Raw genomic sequence first — 16,323 nt, 5'->3', positions numbered from 1 at the left:
GGACCAATAAGGCGAATAGGCCACCATCCTTGAGCCGCGATTCAGGCAGATACCGCCATCTTGGACATGCGCAGCAATAAATTACTCTTCATCCTCATCTCTAATCTTAATCAAATTCAATTTTTCCCTTCTATCCCTTCTATTCTATATTATACCCCTTCCCATTGTCATCTATTTTTATATCCATCCTCACATTGGTTAATTATGTAATTATGTAATACAGTTGTTTAATACAAATTCAACATTTTAATATAAATCAATTTAGTTATATAACTACCTTTTTTGTATATTAATCAATATGAACATGAATATTCGAATTATTTCCATGCAATCCAATTTCTTACAAATCAATTAATTATATTTACCAATAATAAACCAAATAATTTCCCCCCTATATTCCTCCAAACCACAACTTAACCATTTCTGCTTTCAGAAATATACAATTAATAGTATCTCAATTATTACAATTCCCTAGTTAAATAGAGCTTTTTTTTCTTTTGTGTTTTAAAATCTTGAACTCTCCTCTTTTTCCCTAAATTTCCCATTGTTTGCACCTACCTTTTTTGGTGAGGAAAAAGAAAAGAAATCTGCCTGCCTAATTTTCCAACGTTGCAGCAACAGCAGTTTCAGTTTCGTTTTTCAGCATAGTTAGGGGAAAAAAAATCTGCTCCAGCAAGCAGCATAGCCCTGAGCAAAACAGCTGAGAGCAAATCAGCTGAGAGTCGGGAGCTGATCTAATCAAGGGCTAATTAGCCTATGCTGAAGCTCCTCGGGCCAATAAAATTACAAAAAAACACCGAACCATTTGTTAAATTGCTGACTCACCCGCCCCTCGCCCACCACTATTTATTGGCAATAAATAGTGGTGCAGAGGGGCGGGGCAAGGGGCGGAGCGGAACCGGCAGAATCCCACCACTGGCTATAGGGCGGCCCTTTGAAGCCCCGCGGCAAGAATTTGAACAGTTTTTTTTCCTCTAGCCATCAGCTGGGACTCAGTCGGCAGCAATAGATTGGGAGTGGGTGGGGTAAGCGAATGGCTGGCGATCCAACAGAGCAGAGAGTGAGGGTGAGTGAAGGCATGGGGGGGCGAGAGAGGGCTTTGGCGACCCCTGTGAAATGGCCGTTCGACCCCCAAAGGGGTCGCGACCCCCAGGTTGAGAACCGCTGTCCTAGAAGATGGTTCTGCCCAGTGGTGGGTTGCTGCCAGTTGGCAAGAACCGGTAGTAAAAATTTGTGGTAGTTTGGAGAACCAGTAATAACATTGGCTGGTCACGCCCTCAAACCGGTCCCCAGCTATGTTGCCGCTCGCTTACTCTGCCCACCTCATCAGAGCCTTCTTTTTTAACTTTTAAAAGCATTTTTTCTACAACCTCTTCGGCCGAAAAAATGCTTTTAAAAGTAAAAAAAAAAAAAGCCTCTGATGATCGTGCGACTCAGCTGGGATCGTCAGAGGCGTCTAAAAGCATTTTTTTCTGCAATCTCTTAAGGTTGTAGAAAAAATGCTTTTAAAAGTAAAAAAAAAAAGTTGGCCACACCAACCCAGTCACATTACGCCCCCCCCACCAAGCCATGCCCACAAAATAAGCCACGCCCACAGAACCGGTAGTAAACATTTTTAGAACCCACCCCTGGTTCTGCCATTTTATCTGCCGTTGGGGCATAAAGCCCTCTTCCGCCTTCAAAACAGTTGACCATCTTCTCCTGTAACCCTGGATAGGGGCCCTTACAAGATACTACCAGCCGGGCCAAGGTTTTTTTTTAGAGAGGTATTACTCCTCAAGCACTGTTCCTCACTACAGGACTCCTGCTCCAGGTTTTGCCTCGAGGTTGACTCCTGAAGACTTTCCCATAGACGGCTATAGCCACAAGGCAGTGGAGGTTTGAGATCAGAGTTTTCCTTCTTCTACATAAATTGCCTTCCAAGGCTAGCGGACACCATCTAACCGGTTTTTCCCATGCACACAGCTAACAAGACTTCCCAGTTACACTAAATCAAACAGCCACTCTCCCCTCCCCCTAAAAACAAGCAGATTTACCCATGAGGAGAGCTGGAGAACTTTCCTTCCTGCAGTCACATGACTCTCTCTCTCAAACAGACACTCCCCTTCCCCCTAAAAACAAGCAGATTTACCCATGAGGAGAGCTGGAGAACTTTCCTCCCTGCAGTCACATGATTCACTCACTCAGACACTCCCCTTCCCCCCATGAGAGCTGGAGAACTTTCCTCCCTGCAATCACATGATCCACAGGAATTGAACTGTGATAGTAATAAAAAAAATTAATATGTAGGATACAAATTAATAAAGATTTAATCAGTAAATAGATTAATACAAGTCAGTAAAGAAAATATAAGCAGCGCTTTTCAAGCTTGGCAACTTCAAGTCCTAGAATTCCCGAGAATTGAAATTCACACATCTTAAAGTTGCCAGGTTGAAAGATCTCGTTATATATTCGATACTGCGACTACGATTCCCCCAGAGGCTACGTTTCTTTTTCTTCCATACTGAATGTTTTGGAAAAAGAGAGACACTAAAAATAGGATTAGGAACGCCGTCATCCACACCAGTCTCACTGAACTATTTTGAACTGTAGTCACTCCCGCCTATAATTTCATTCTCGCGATAGTTTTTTAGTGCGATTGTTCCGTATTGAAAATGAGAAATACAAGAGTCTACAGCGGCATTGACTTTCGAGTTTCTTCTTAGTAGATTTGTTTTAAGAAAATCGGTTACAGCGCTGCTCACGAACTCTTGAGTACACGAAGAAACAAATATTAAAGCAAAGCAGTTTAAACTACATCAAAATTAAAAAGGAAAGCTTGCTTTGCTTTCTTCCCCTGCAGAGTTCGTACTTTGGGAGATGGAGTGACTTCCTACAGCTGTGTAAAAAAGATGATTTGTGCTGATTGGATTGCTGTTTGCCATGAAGTTTTTAAATGCATAGGAACCTAGACAAAGATACATTTCTGCTTCGCAGTGAGGGAGAATCTTATACTTTTAAAAGTATGAGTAATACTTTTAAGAAATATTTTTTTTGTCACTCAGAATGCTGGATATTGAAAACAAATGTCTAGTAGTTCTAAAGAATTCTCTTGTATTCGTTTAACCTGCAAAACATGTTTCTTTTTGATGCTGCAGACTAACTCGCCCATCTATCCAAATTGCGTTTACAATTATTTAAAGCACACACATACACAAGGGACTTTTGCTAGAAAGAAAAGAGAATTTCGGCAGAAGACTGGCTTCTTTTCTCGACTAACATTCGCTCCAAGCAGGGACAAAGCCTGAACACAACCCTTCGTTTAGCACCGCTGAGTTCCACTACTCTTTCCCCACACACCGGCAACCGCTCGTCACGGTATGAGAAATGACGGCTGTTGGGAGTTCTTGGAGATTTTATTTTAAGTCCCTGAAAAGGAAGCGGAGACACTCGGCTAGGCTCCTCCTCCTGGGCCTCAGCCGGGCGGCTGAGGCTGAATTCCTCTGCCTCGCGCGGCTCGGACCGGGCGGGGCCAGGCTGGATCCAGAAACGCTTCCCGACCGTGCCCAGCACTCTGCCCCACCCCTTCCCTCCGCCCGCACCGTTACCACCCGGAGACGCCCCCTCGCCGCACGCAGACGGGAAAAGGGGGGCCCGTCCCGCCCCCACGAAGTCAGGGGGGCCTGGTCGCCTCAGCTGCCCCCGCGCAAGGGGGCCGACTGGGTAGGAATCGTGAGATGTTTGTGCTGGAAGCAGCCCCCCCGCGAGCGGTGAGAGAGAGAAAGCTCCGGGGAGAATTCGGCGTGGGTCTGTCAGCCTGTGCGGCGCGCGAACGTAGCAAGCGGGTTGTTAGTAAAGCCTGACAGGCGAAGGAAGAAGGGGAGTGGGGGTACTGGCTTGCTGTTTTAGCGCCTGTTAAGTGGGAAGTGTCCAGAAGAGGTCAAAGCAATGGGCTTGGGGTGGGTGGTTGTGGTAAGAGTGAGGGCGGGCTTTATTATGAAGGGGGAAGTTGCATACCCCTATGCACAAAAGCGTACACGCAAGAAAAGGCAGCTGTAGCACAAAAGTAGCTACTCTGCATTAGAATCTTGCAAGGAGAGGATATTAAAGGTAGCAGGAGGCTTGGAAGCAAATAGAATAAACGAAATGAAATTATCAATTTCATGTACTAGTTTTACAATGATTCCAATGCTGGTATTTCTACAGAGGCACTGGGTGTATAAGAAGGATCAGCTTTAACCAAGCCAGATGATTGGTAGAGAATTTACTCCTTGAGGCCTATAATAAAGAGTCATGATTTAACCTGCTTGCCACCACCCTCACTTTAGATGATCTTGGATTGGATCTTTTGGAATCTAGTTCTCAACCCATTACAGTATTTCAGTTGGATAGAAAGGCAAAACTTCTTTCCATACCTGTACGCATTTCTAAACTTTTGGTCTGTTTTGGAGTTTGTAATTGGGTTGCTTATAGGGCACACCTATTCATGCATTTGTATAATAGAGATATGATAATACCACTACTAAAGCCTTGAAACTATTGTATAACTGTTGTAAGTATTTGCAAGTTTAATTGTTGCTGCTTCCTTTGAAATGTGCTCTCAGCATAGTCACTGCAGTATGATGCTGCTGCTACTTTGATTTGGCAGCTTTGGAAATAGAGATCTCAAGTGAAAGCAAGGTTTTGCTGTATATATTTTTGCTGAATTCTAAATAATTGTGATTATTTTATTCCTTTATTGTTTGCTAGAGCATGTCAATTCAGAGTAGATTAGACTGAAAACTAAACAAAAATGCTTTTTCTAATGCCTTTATATCTGTGGTATTCTGGATCCTATTCCTAATTGTGTATTCTGTTATCTCATAATTAAAACAGCAGGGTAACCTTATTGCATGAGGAACTGAGTGTATAGAGAACCTGTTCCATCATAGAGGGGAGTCAGTATAGTTTTGGGGGTCTTTTTTCATCTTAAGCTTTGCAATATATAGATATATAAACTTTATCTACCCCTACATATTTATGCTCTTTATATATGGTGAAAGTAAAAATTAAACATGTAATGCTAATTTCTTATTGTAGTAATGCACTGCTTTTTACATAAAATGTTTAAATAGGAAAACAAGAAGTTCAGTGTTTTCTTAATTGACTATTTCTTGTCTTGAAAAATATTTTTTATTTTCTTCTTTCCTTATTTTATAAAACATTTTATAAAAGTATTTTATAAAACAAGACTGGCAGACAAATAAAAATCCTGTGTTTGGTATTTGCTTATTATCGTAAGATTAAAATGTGCGTATTTGACATTTGAGAATTAGTTGGTGTATCAGATAGGTATCTGGCTATAAAACCAGGAAAATGGCATTGGACCTGGGTATTTGCGGGATCGCCTTCTGCCGCCGATAGCCTCCCACCGGCCAATACGCTCCCACAGAGAGGGACTCCTCAGGGTGCCGTCAGCCAGGCAGCGTCGGCTGGCAACTCCCAGGGGGAGGGCCTTCTCTGTGACAGCACCTGCCCTCTGGAACGACCTGCCCCCGGAGATACGTATGATACCAGATCGCCAGGCTTTTCGCCGTGCCCTAAAAACCTTTCTTTTTCACCAAGCAGGGCTGGCGTAACCCCCCCCCCCTTTTTGAGATGTTAAGATTTTTAATTGTCTATGGATTTTAGTCGGGATTTTAAATTTAGGCCAAAGTTGTGTAATTCTTTTAACAAATTTTAAATTTTGTATTGGGATGTTTTTATTTTGGCTGTGCACCGCCCTGAGTCCAGTAGGAGAAGGCGGTATACAAATTTAATAAAATAAATAAATAATAAAATAAAATATGAGTTGCTTTAGGCATGAAGCTTGGGGACTTGGGGACAGTCACCCTTTTTCAGCTCCAATAAAACAACCGTGAACCACTTCCAAAATATTGCCAATAAAACTGCATGGATTTAGCTGGAATGATAACTGTATTTTATAGTGGGAATGTATTAAGTGACAGGGTAATGTTATTCCTTCAGCAGATGTAATGATATGGAACAACAGGCAGTTTTTAAAAATAACTCAGTAAATACCATATGGATATTATGTAAATTCAATAGATTTATCAATGACTATTAATATCAAGTCATTATGCTCAGAAATAGTATACCTCAAATATTCAGATGCTGGGACAAAAGGAGTGACTGCTATCAATTCAAAGTGTTTCTGTAATAACTCGGAGCTCTTCGTTGATTGTGATTATAGTGCTAGGTTTTATAATTAGATTCAACATTGGCATTAGTACTACAGGTTGTCCTTGACTTACGATCACAATTGAGCTCAGAATTTCTGTTGCTAAGTGCAACATTTGTCCCATTTTATGACCTTTCTTACCACATTTGGTAAGCAAATCACTGCAGCTATTAGTATCAAGGTTGTTGAATCTGGCTTCCCCATTGACTTTGCTTGTCAGAAAGATGCAAAAGGTGATCACATGACTGACCCTGGGACACCCGCAGCCATCATAAGTATGAGTCAGTTGCCAAGCACCTGAATTTTGAATCCATGACATGGGGATACTGCAACAGTTGTAAGTGTAAAAAGTGTTCATAAGTCACTTTTTTCAACGCTTATAACTTTGAACAGTCACTAAATGAACTGTTGTAAGTCAAGGACTACCTGTAGTTAATGCTTAGCTGCTGCTGTAGATCAGGGGTGTCAAACTCGTGACAACATGTCACATGACGTATTGCAACTGTTTTCTCCTATGTTAAAATGGGGGTGGGGTGGCCAGCATGTGACGCATCCAGCCTGTGGACCGCGAGCTTGATACCCCTGCTGTAGATTAAACAAATTTATTCTTTTATGTCTTTTACACAAAGATACACACATACAACCACACCAACACACTTGCAAAGCAAGTTAGGTATAGGGAATAACTTTTTTTTAGCTTTATAAACATATTCTAATGGTTCATTCTGTAGTGCCAAATTAATGGTGGTGATTGTACTGGAAATACCTCATACATGGCAGTATCTGTATTTTTATGGATTTATGAGGCAGTACCCAATGTAAAAAATGAAGTGAAAGTTTAGTATCCTCCAAAAATATATAGAGTGATAGTGCTAATTAAGAATAATGTTGATTTTTTTTTTGAGGAAAACGTGGAAACTTTTATGTAAATTAAGGCACTATATAAAAATTTTACATATAAATATTTCCAGTTTTCAGATTGATAACATTCTTTTCTTTTACATACTTACCAAAGATAATTACTTAACAATGTTAAACTAGTCATTTGCAATTTGCAGCTATTTATTATTGATAATTAATTTACAGAACAGAAAATTATTTGTAGAAAGAATTAAGCACCATAAAATGTTCTGCCTGATAGTTCATTAAAATATAGCCTTCCTTAAACTAAATAATCCTTTAATTCATTTTTTCGTATGTATCTTTTGTTGATTTTTCTTTTTTTTTAGCAAAGAATTACAAGCAGGGAAATTTAATAGTACCTATTAATTGGTCAATGACAAGCCTTCTGCTTTGTAATGTAACTCATAGGAAAGCAATACATTCTTCTCTTTTTAAGGGCTTACAGTGAAGACCAATTAACATTTTGTTTTGCATTCTGAGAATGTTGGTTTTAGAGAGCTATATGTGTATACCTATACCATATATTTCAGTGTATAAGACGCACTTCCCTCCCCCCCAAAAAAGTGGGTGGAAATGTCTGTGCATCTTATACAGGGAATGTTGCTGAAGGCCCCCCCCCTTTCGGTCTCTGCCTGCCAGCAATTTGCCTCCTTACAGCAAACAGCAAATAGCCTGGTCAGCTTCAGCACAGCCTGATTTAGCATGAGCAGTTGATTGGCAGTTGGATCTGCCTCCTGGAATACCGCCTATCAGCTGTTCCAGGCTGCGGGGATCGCCGCCACCGCCGCCGCCTATCTCCGCCTCTGTTTGCCCAATTTTCGGCCTCTGCGTATCCTGTTTTCAGATTCCATGCACCCCATTTTCAGCCCGTTCTAGGCGGGAATCGCTGCCTCCTATCCCTGCTAACTGGAATGGGTCAAAAACAGGATGCGCGGAGGCAGAAAATGGGACACACGGAGGCCAAAAATGGGGCGTGCAGAGGTGGCGATAGGCAGCGATGGGCTGCGACAGTGACGATGGGTGGCTGCAATCCTCACTGGATTGCTGATAGGCGGTATTCCGGGAGGCAGATCCAACCACCAATCAGCTGCTCGTATTAAATTAGGCTGTGCTGAAGCTGACCAGGCTGTTTGCTGCAAGGAGGCAAATTGCTGGGAGGCAGAGGCAGTTTTTTTTTTCTTGTTTTCCTCCTCAAAAGCTAGGTGCTCTTATAGTCCGGAGCCTCTTATAGTCCGAAAAATACAGTACATTCAGGAATAACTTCTTTCTGAATCCATGTGTCAACTTGCAAAGCTTTCAAGTTGCTATGAGCAGGAGGGAGGGAGAACTGAAGTGAATTCCATACATTTTTCTGACCGTAATCAGAAGGAGGGTGTTAGGTTTCACAGCCAGCCAAAGTGGTTAATTGGAGAATGTGATTTATGACATGGCCAGGGCGGAGGGGAGAGACAGGGTCATAGGGGAACGTAAATCTACGTGGGATCAGTCCTGACTGCATCCGAGTATTGCCGGAATGGTACTCCTAATAAATGAATATATTTCCTTTGAAGTTTGGATCATGGCTCATGAATTAATTAGGGCATCTTTCGGAAACTTGACACCATGCTTTACTTTTCCTTGGTTCGTAATCCATTATAGATGAGCAAGCAAACAAGTTTTTCAGAAGTTGTGTGGTCATATTTGACATTTTTAAACATGCCAAGGGATATGATTAGTGAAAATTGTATATCATAAGAATGTGGATAGTTCAAATAATTGGAAGCATTTTCATTCTACATATCTTATTTTTATTTACTGAAATTTATGATCTGCCTGTATATGCTGTTTTTTGCACAGAGCATCCTCTTCCTGTCATTTAATAATTTACTGAAATGGTTTAATTTGGATCAAAAATTAATAATTGTACTATCATATAGTTAATCATACAATACATAAATATGTACAATACAATAAATTGTATGATTAATTGGATTATCATACATGCTGAAAAACAGCTGGTATGTGCTACTTTATGTAGGACCTTTTAAAGTCTTTGGTTGTATGAATGACCATCTTTATAGATCTAGTTTTTCTCAGAGAAGATATTTCTACTTATTCAGTTAAGTCATTTATTCCATGCTTTGAATAGGGCATAAAAGTAAGGTGATGCAAAATATGAATTACCAAGATTCTCTGAGATAATATGATAGTGGATCATTTCTTTTTCTCAGAAGGATAGAAAAAGGTGGTTGTGCTCAACAACAGCAGAAATGGCCTAAAAACCAGTGGTCTTAACAGTTTGGGGACATAGGATTCTTTTTTTTCTTTCCTGTCTCCCTCTACCATCCGAATAAATATATGATGATGGAAAATTTCTTCATTCATTTGTATAATGCAAATAGTGGTGTCTACAGATACTGTGTTAGTGAATCAATCGTAGATAATTTTGGTATGCTTAGATCGCTTTGTATTTAGGTTGATAACTTAATCAATTGAACATATTTTTATAATACTGGACTTGAAAACCATATATATACTCGCGATAGTTTTCCTATAAGATAATAATTATAATGTCGTAAAATTCCACATTTGAAAATTGATGAAGTTTAATTCAAGAATTACCTATTGCTGTTTATCTTTCTGATAGTCATAAAATTGCACATTGATATGAGACATGGATAATTGTCTGAAAAGAATCGACATTAAACTATTACATAGTTGTGGACAGTGTTGGGCTTCAGGTTTTAGTGACCACAATCTAGAGAACAGATTTCCTAATGTTACACCAAGAACTGTGGCTGGCATCTTCAAAAAAGAAAATAAAACCTTTTATCCTTGTTAGTTTTGGATCATGGACTTTGTAAAGAGAAGTCTGATTCAAATGTTCATACTAAAGGAAGTATAATATGAGAATTTAGTGTCTATCTAGATGTCCTGACTCTATCCTGAATTAAGGGTCATAGAAAGGGAGACTCAGCCCATTTTTGAGGCTAAAAGGAAAAAAAATATCTTTAGATGTAATTTTATTGTGAGAATTGTAAATATTCACTTTAGATATGTGTATTTGTGAGGATTCATTGTGGCATTAAAGGGGGATAAGATTTTGTAAACTAGGTTGAAATGCTCATATTGAAGTGTTAGTATGCTATTCGGTATCATTTTTATTTATTATGTTAATTTTCTCAATTATCTTTCTTTTTGCAGATGATGTGTGAAGCATTCAAAGATCATAATTGCTGGAAAGTTTGTTGACTGCTATTCCCTGAAAGTCCTGAAACTTAAACATCAATCTGGCATGGCACAGGGAAGCCAGCAGTTAGATATGCAGGTACTCCATGACCTCCGGCAACGTTTTCCTGAGATTCCTGAAAATGTGGTGTCTCAATGCATGCTCCAGGTAGGTGTTGGTTGCCCCAACAGTAGTTTCTCTTTGAAGTAGTAGATAAGGGTAACCAAACAAGATGCAAGAATAACTTTTCAGAAACACAAGCAGTATGGAAAAAACTGGGACGGTGGATTATAGGAGATGAGAATAAGAACAAATATAGTAAAAGTTGGTTATTTTACCCAATTTTCATTTATCTTATTATACTTTTAGGAAACAGTTTGCTTCCTTCCCCTTTCTTTTTTTCTTTTACAAATAAAATAATTCTATTAGGCTCCATTTAATTAAAAATAAAAGTATAACTAAATAGCATGGACATAGCTAGAAATTTATATCCTACTAAAATCAGTGGGGGATAAATTCATTCTTAAATTCTAAATCTTCAGGATTGGTAGAAGCACCTTGATATGTTCAGCTTTTGTTCTTGAAAGTACTTCCCATCCTATATTTTCTTTCTATACAATTTATTTTCTTCCATTCCACTATTAGTTTCATTTACATTTATGAAATGGAATATTGTACGCAGAATACAAAATTCCTTGTGGGAAAAAAAGAATTATTCTGTAGAAAACTCAAGCCTTAAAGAGATAGGTATTTCAGTTTCTGCATACATCTCCCATATCTGTTTTACTACTTATCCCAAGCTGCAGTAGAAGGAGTAGTTAAACATTCTGGTTTATTCATTGAATAACACAAATTAAATATTCTCGTTTTGGGGAAGCCTTTTAGCTAACAAGATTTGGAGTGGTAACACCTGTTTTACAAATCTTTAGGGAGAATTAATGAGATATTTTGTGACTGCACATACTTCAAAGCTGTAAAAAAGTTTGTCTAGATCAGACGTGAAACTCAAGGCCCACGGTCCAGATCCAGCTCACAGTGTGGTTAGATCTGGCCCATGGGGCTGCCCTGAAGATAGCAAGAGGCTGGCCCCCACTGCCTCAGCCCTGGTCCACCCCAGCCCAGTGGGGCACTCCACCTGGGCGTGCACACAGGAAGCAGCGAGCGCACAGGGGTTGGTGTCCCGTGAAAGGGAAGTGCTTGTGGACTGTGAGGCCCTGGAAGCAGTGGAAAGCTGGTAGTGGGTATGTCGCTGCTGCTGGGGCTATAGGTGCTGATTTACAACAACTTCATGGCAGCCATCCAGGCCAGAACATGGTCAGCCTGCGTTGGCTGCCACTAAGTTGTAGATCAGCTTCTAGAGCCCCAGAAGCAGCAATGCACATGCCACCAGTGCCTCCAGATCCTCTATGGCCCCACAGTCCACAAGCACTTCCTATTCACTAGGACAGCCCCACCCGCGCCCCACCCTGCCCCCTGCATGGCAAAGCCACTGGCAGCGGTGCCACCCTCTCTCCCTCCCTTCATCCCTTCCTGGATAGGGAGGGAGGGAGGAGATGGGAATGAAAAGGAGGGATGCAGGGAAGGAAGGAAGGAGATGGGAATGAGAAGAAGGAAGGAGGTGGAGGGAGGGTCTGAGGCAAGTCCTGTCTTAGCACTTGACCACCAGCAGCCCTGCTGCCCTCTTGCCATCCCCTTGCCGCCTCTTCCTGGCCTCTCCTGGTCTCTCCTGGTGATCTCCCATCCTATTGCTGAGGATGCTTTGCTTACAAAGCCAGGTCTCCTCCCATGGAGAGGGAGTGGGCCTCCCTTTGGCCTACGCTTTGCTCTCCTGCACCCACCATGAGCATCCTGGCCAAGGAGAGCAAGCACAGCAGCAGCCTCAAGGAGGAGATAAGCATGGCCGGGTGCCCCCTTGGGGAAGAGGGGTTGGGCTGGCCTGGCCTGAGGAGTCCTGGTGCCCCAGGAGCTCAAAGGCCAGGCAGAGTGCTTGCCCTCCACTGTCCAGAGCTCCGGGCAGCCCGCACCACAGTCCAGGGATCCTTCGTGTGGCCTGAGACGGATGGCAAGGCTCCTCTGGTGGGCAAAGCTTTGGGGCTCGCCCTGCTCTCACCTTCCTCCCCTGAAGACTCCTGGATCCCCCCTCCCACCTTTGCCTGCCCCCCCACAGGAGGCAGAGGACAACTCTGTTGCGTGTGGAAGTGCAGAGGAGAAAGTTTTCAGGAAGCAGTTTCCTCCAAATCCAACTTCTGACGTGACAAATCTGTGGAGAAGGGGAAAGGGTGGCGGGGGAGCTGCGTGAGGAAAGTCTGTCCCAACAAGCCAGCATCCTTACCACGCATGATTGGAAATGGGGATTCCCTTTTGAGAAGGGCCAGCCTCTCTTGTGCAGGACCGGGGAGCACTGCTCTCTTGCCTTCTCCTCTTGCTCTCCAGAGATCTGTCAAGTTGGACTCAGAGGAAACTGCTTCTTGCAAACTTTCTCTTCCACGCTTCCACACGCAGCAGTGTCGTTCTCTTCCTCCTGCTTTGCTGGGAGGGGGCACCGGACAGGGAAATGCTAATGATGTCTGGGATTGGGAGAAGAATGTCTCCTTTGGCATGCTGTGCACACACACACACACACACACACACACACACACACACACACACACACACACAGCATTCCAAGCTAGGAGACTTTTATCCACATCTGAGCTTGCAAACTGCCAATCGTGCCCTCTCCTTCCTCTGTGGATACAAGTCCCCAAATTTAGAATACAGTGTGTGTTTGTGTGTATGTGTGTGTGTATGTGTGTGCACATTCATGGCTGCCAGCAGTTTGAGGAGGTGAGGAGCTTATGGGGCACCGAATTGTCCCCATGTCGAGTTAGCCGGTGCAACTTGTTCCATCCCGACCTAGCTGTCCTGAATCAGCCACGTCCAGTGAGCGGTGTTGAGTCAGCCATGCCCATCCAGCCACGGCTACCTAGCTGTGACCACCCCAGCCATGCCCATCTGGCCGCTATAAGTGGTCATAGTTTTACAACTGGCCCTTTGAGGGCTACCATAATGCTGATATGATCCTCAATGAAATTGAGTTTGACACCCCTGATCTAGATGGTGATTGACAGATAATGCTTGTAATCTTTGTGGAAGGTTTCTTACATCTTGAAAGATTTGTTTATATATGACTCTTCATAAGCAAATTTAAGTTAGTCAAAATTATAACTTTAAGTTATAATCTAAAGTAACAACCTTAGCAAATAGAATACAGAAGAGTAAAACAGATTGTTGTACTATAGTTTCTAAAACTTGCTCCATAGAATGTTATTTCTTCTAGAATAACAACAATCTTGATGCTTGTTGTCGAATTCTTGCACAAGAGAGCAACAAATACCTATATATGGAGTATCACAGCCCAGATGACACCCGAGTGAACAGGAATCGACTTCTGCATATTAACCTTGGCATCAATCCTCATACTAACTATGGAGGGGATGGACTTCAACTTAATGGTGGTCGTACACTGGTACATAGTTCAAGTGATGGACATATTGATCCGCAGTGCACCCCGGGCAAACAGCTGATCTGTTTAGTCCAAGAACCACATTCTGCTCCTGCTGTTGTAGCAGCTTCTCCAAACTACAATCCTTTTTTTATGAATGATCAGAATAGAAATGCAGCTACTCCTCCTCCACTGACACCTCAGCAATCTTCTCCCATACAGCCTGGAATGAATACATCTACTATGCAAGGTCCTCCTCCTCCATATATGCATATACCTCGGTACAGCACAAATCCTATAACTGTTACAGTTTCACAAAACCTGCCTTCTGGGCAGCCTTTACCCAGAGCTTTACAAATTCTTCCTCAAATTCAAAGTACTCCTTATGGAAGTCCTGGATCACTCTATATTAGGCAAACAACTCAAGGTTCTTCGGGACGACAGACTCCTACTCAAAGTACACAGTGGCATACGTCACCACCAGGTCCAGTTTCACATTATAGTCCACATCCATTACCTGTCTATCCACACCAACAGACCTATCAGTCTTCTCAGTATTCTCCCAAGCAGCCCCAGATTCCTCAGTCTCCTTTTCGATCACCACCTGCTTCCCAGTGTCCTTCTCCTTTTGGATCACCTCAACATCAGGTTCAACCCAGCCAATTAGGACATCAAAGTTCCCATGTATTTATGCCTCCTAGTCCTTCAACTGTGTTACCCCACCCATATCAACAAACACCACAGACATATCAAAAACCAAGTGGACACTCAGTATCTTATCTCCCATATGGTGGATCTACTTTATCTAAAGGCTCCATGAACAAGATAGAAATTACTGTTGAACCACCACAAAGACCTAGGACTACACTTAATAGGAGCCCTTCACCTATAAGTAATCAGCCATCCCAACGGAATCAGCACCCACTATATACACCTGCAACTCCTTCAAGTTCCCCTTCCAGAAGTATAGCAGGTCAGCCTAAACCTCCTTATAATGTTAATCCTGTATATATAACATATACACAACCAGTTGGACCTTCAGGTATCCTTACACAGTCCCCCCGTGTAATGGTATCTCAGCCAAATCCAGCAGTTTTTAAAATCACAGTAGGTCGAGCTCCTGCTGAGAATCTTCTAAATTTAGTGGACCAAGAAGAACATTCTGCAGCACCAGAACCTATTCAACCCATTTCAGTTGTACCAGGATCTGGAGGTGAAAGAGGAAGGCATAAGTACCAGAGAAGTTCCAGCTCTGGATCAGATGACTATGCTTATACACAAGGTAAGATTGATGAGTTTTTTGCTTAATAATTCTCAAAATGTTTCCTGAGTATCAGATCATTTGGACGGGGGTTCATCTTAAATAGCTGTCTCCCTAAATACAAATATCCCTCCAAATGTATAAGTTAATAAGGATAGGTTAACAAAATCATGTCTGTGATTTTTTCTCAAGTTGAAAGAAACACGCTTATTTCATTTACCACTTTGAATTCTGCAGCATAAAAATGGTGATGGGGTGGGCCTGCTGGATCAGTGTGATATGGTGATAAAAGTATGATAACCTAACCTAACTACCATTGCATAGCATAACAATAACATAATATATAATATCGCAAAAATAGTTGTTAATATATTGTCCACCACATAATAGCACAGAAATGAACTGGAAACTGGACTGTCTTGGAATATGACTTAACTGAACAATACCGTAAAAAAATTCTGACTATATAAAACTAATATACCATTACATATTTCAGATAAAAGAAGCATAAAGGTGTAGAGTGTAGAGTACTTTTTTTTAAAAAAAATAACAATACAAATTTTTTGTTTTAATCTTGAATATAGCTTGAGTTTTATCAGTATAAATTGCAATAAATTGCAATGTTTATTGAAATTTTTTCATATTTTGAGGGACTAGTCTAGGCCATTACCAAGAGTCAATACTGATCTGAAGGTACAAAAAGAAGTATGGCTATGTGTTTATGAGAAATAAAAATAAAAAACTTTTGAATAAAAAATCATGTGATTGTGATTGGCAATTTTCCTTTATGGTTTTCCACAAGCAAATTCAATAAGAAAGCCATCAAGAAATCTGAATTCACAGTCAGAGAAAGTCCTCACTTAATGATCCACAGTGATTTGTTTAACTGGTGACTTTTGGAAGTGCTATCAGTAAGCAGCAGAGTCATGTGATGTCACACTTTACAACTGCATTGTTTAGTGATCAAAATTCAGGTCCTAATTAGCATTAAGTGAAGATTACCTTATCTTCATGAGTATGTAAAATAATGAACTTCCTTATGGAGGAATATTACATCTATAACTCTTGTTCCTTTTTTTTTATAAACGTTTTTTTATTTTATAGACAAACATACAATACATAATCGATCATTTAGTGTCCACTCATCTGAGTACATTTTTTGTGTCTTCTTCCTACTCCTCCATCTTCATTTATTATAACATTTCTCCCACATTTCTTACTTTTCTATGAAGATTTATCTATCTTCATTCTCTTCTTTCTTCTTCACT

The 16,323-nt window shown here is 41.2% G+C and overlaps 1 protein-coding gene across 5 annotated transcripts in view; it reads left to right on the top strand.

Moving 5' to 3' along the window:
* Nucleotides 1–3,628: 3,628 nt before the first annotated feature.
* Nucleotides 3,629–16,323, top strand: part of TAB3 (TGF-beta activated kinase 1 (MAP3K7) binding protein 3) — a 77,490-nt gene continuing 64,795 nt past the window's right edge. For 4 of the 5 annotated variants that reach the window (XM_070944189.1, XM_070944190.1, XM_070944187.1 and 1 more), the window contains exons 1-3: nt 3,635–3,749; nt 10,286–10,478; nt 13,630–15,076. In XM_070944189.1, coding sequence (XP_070800290.1) covers nt 10,377–10,478; nt 13,630–15,076 — 1,549 coding nt within the window. In that variant the 5' untranslated portion in view covers nt 3,635–3,749; nt 10,286–10,376. Of the gene's footprint in view, nt 3,750–10,285; nt 10,479–13,629; nt 15,077–16,323 lie in introns of all 5 variants that reach the window. The other variant, XM_070944188.1, reaches the window with a different exon arrangement.

This window comes from Pituophis catenifer, unplaced genomic scaffold, assembly GCF_029215685.1.
Source record: "Pituophis catenifer annectens isolate HBS135680 unplaced genomic scaffold, rPitCat1.0.hap2 SCAF_4, whole genome shotgun sequence".
NCBI classification, from domain to species: Eukaryota; Metazoa; Chordata; class Lepidosauria; order Squamata; family Colubridae; genus Pituophis; species Pituophis catenifer.
Note: the sequence above shows the minus strand (reverse complement) of the source record. Positions and strands in the feature narration are given on the sequence as shown.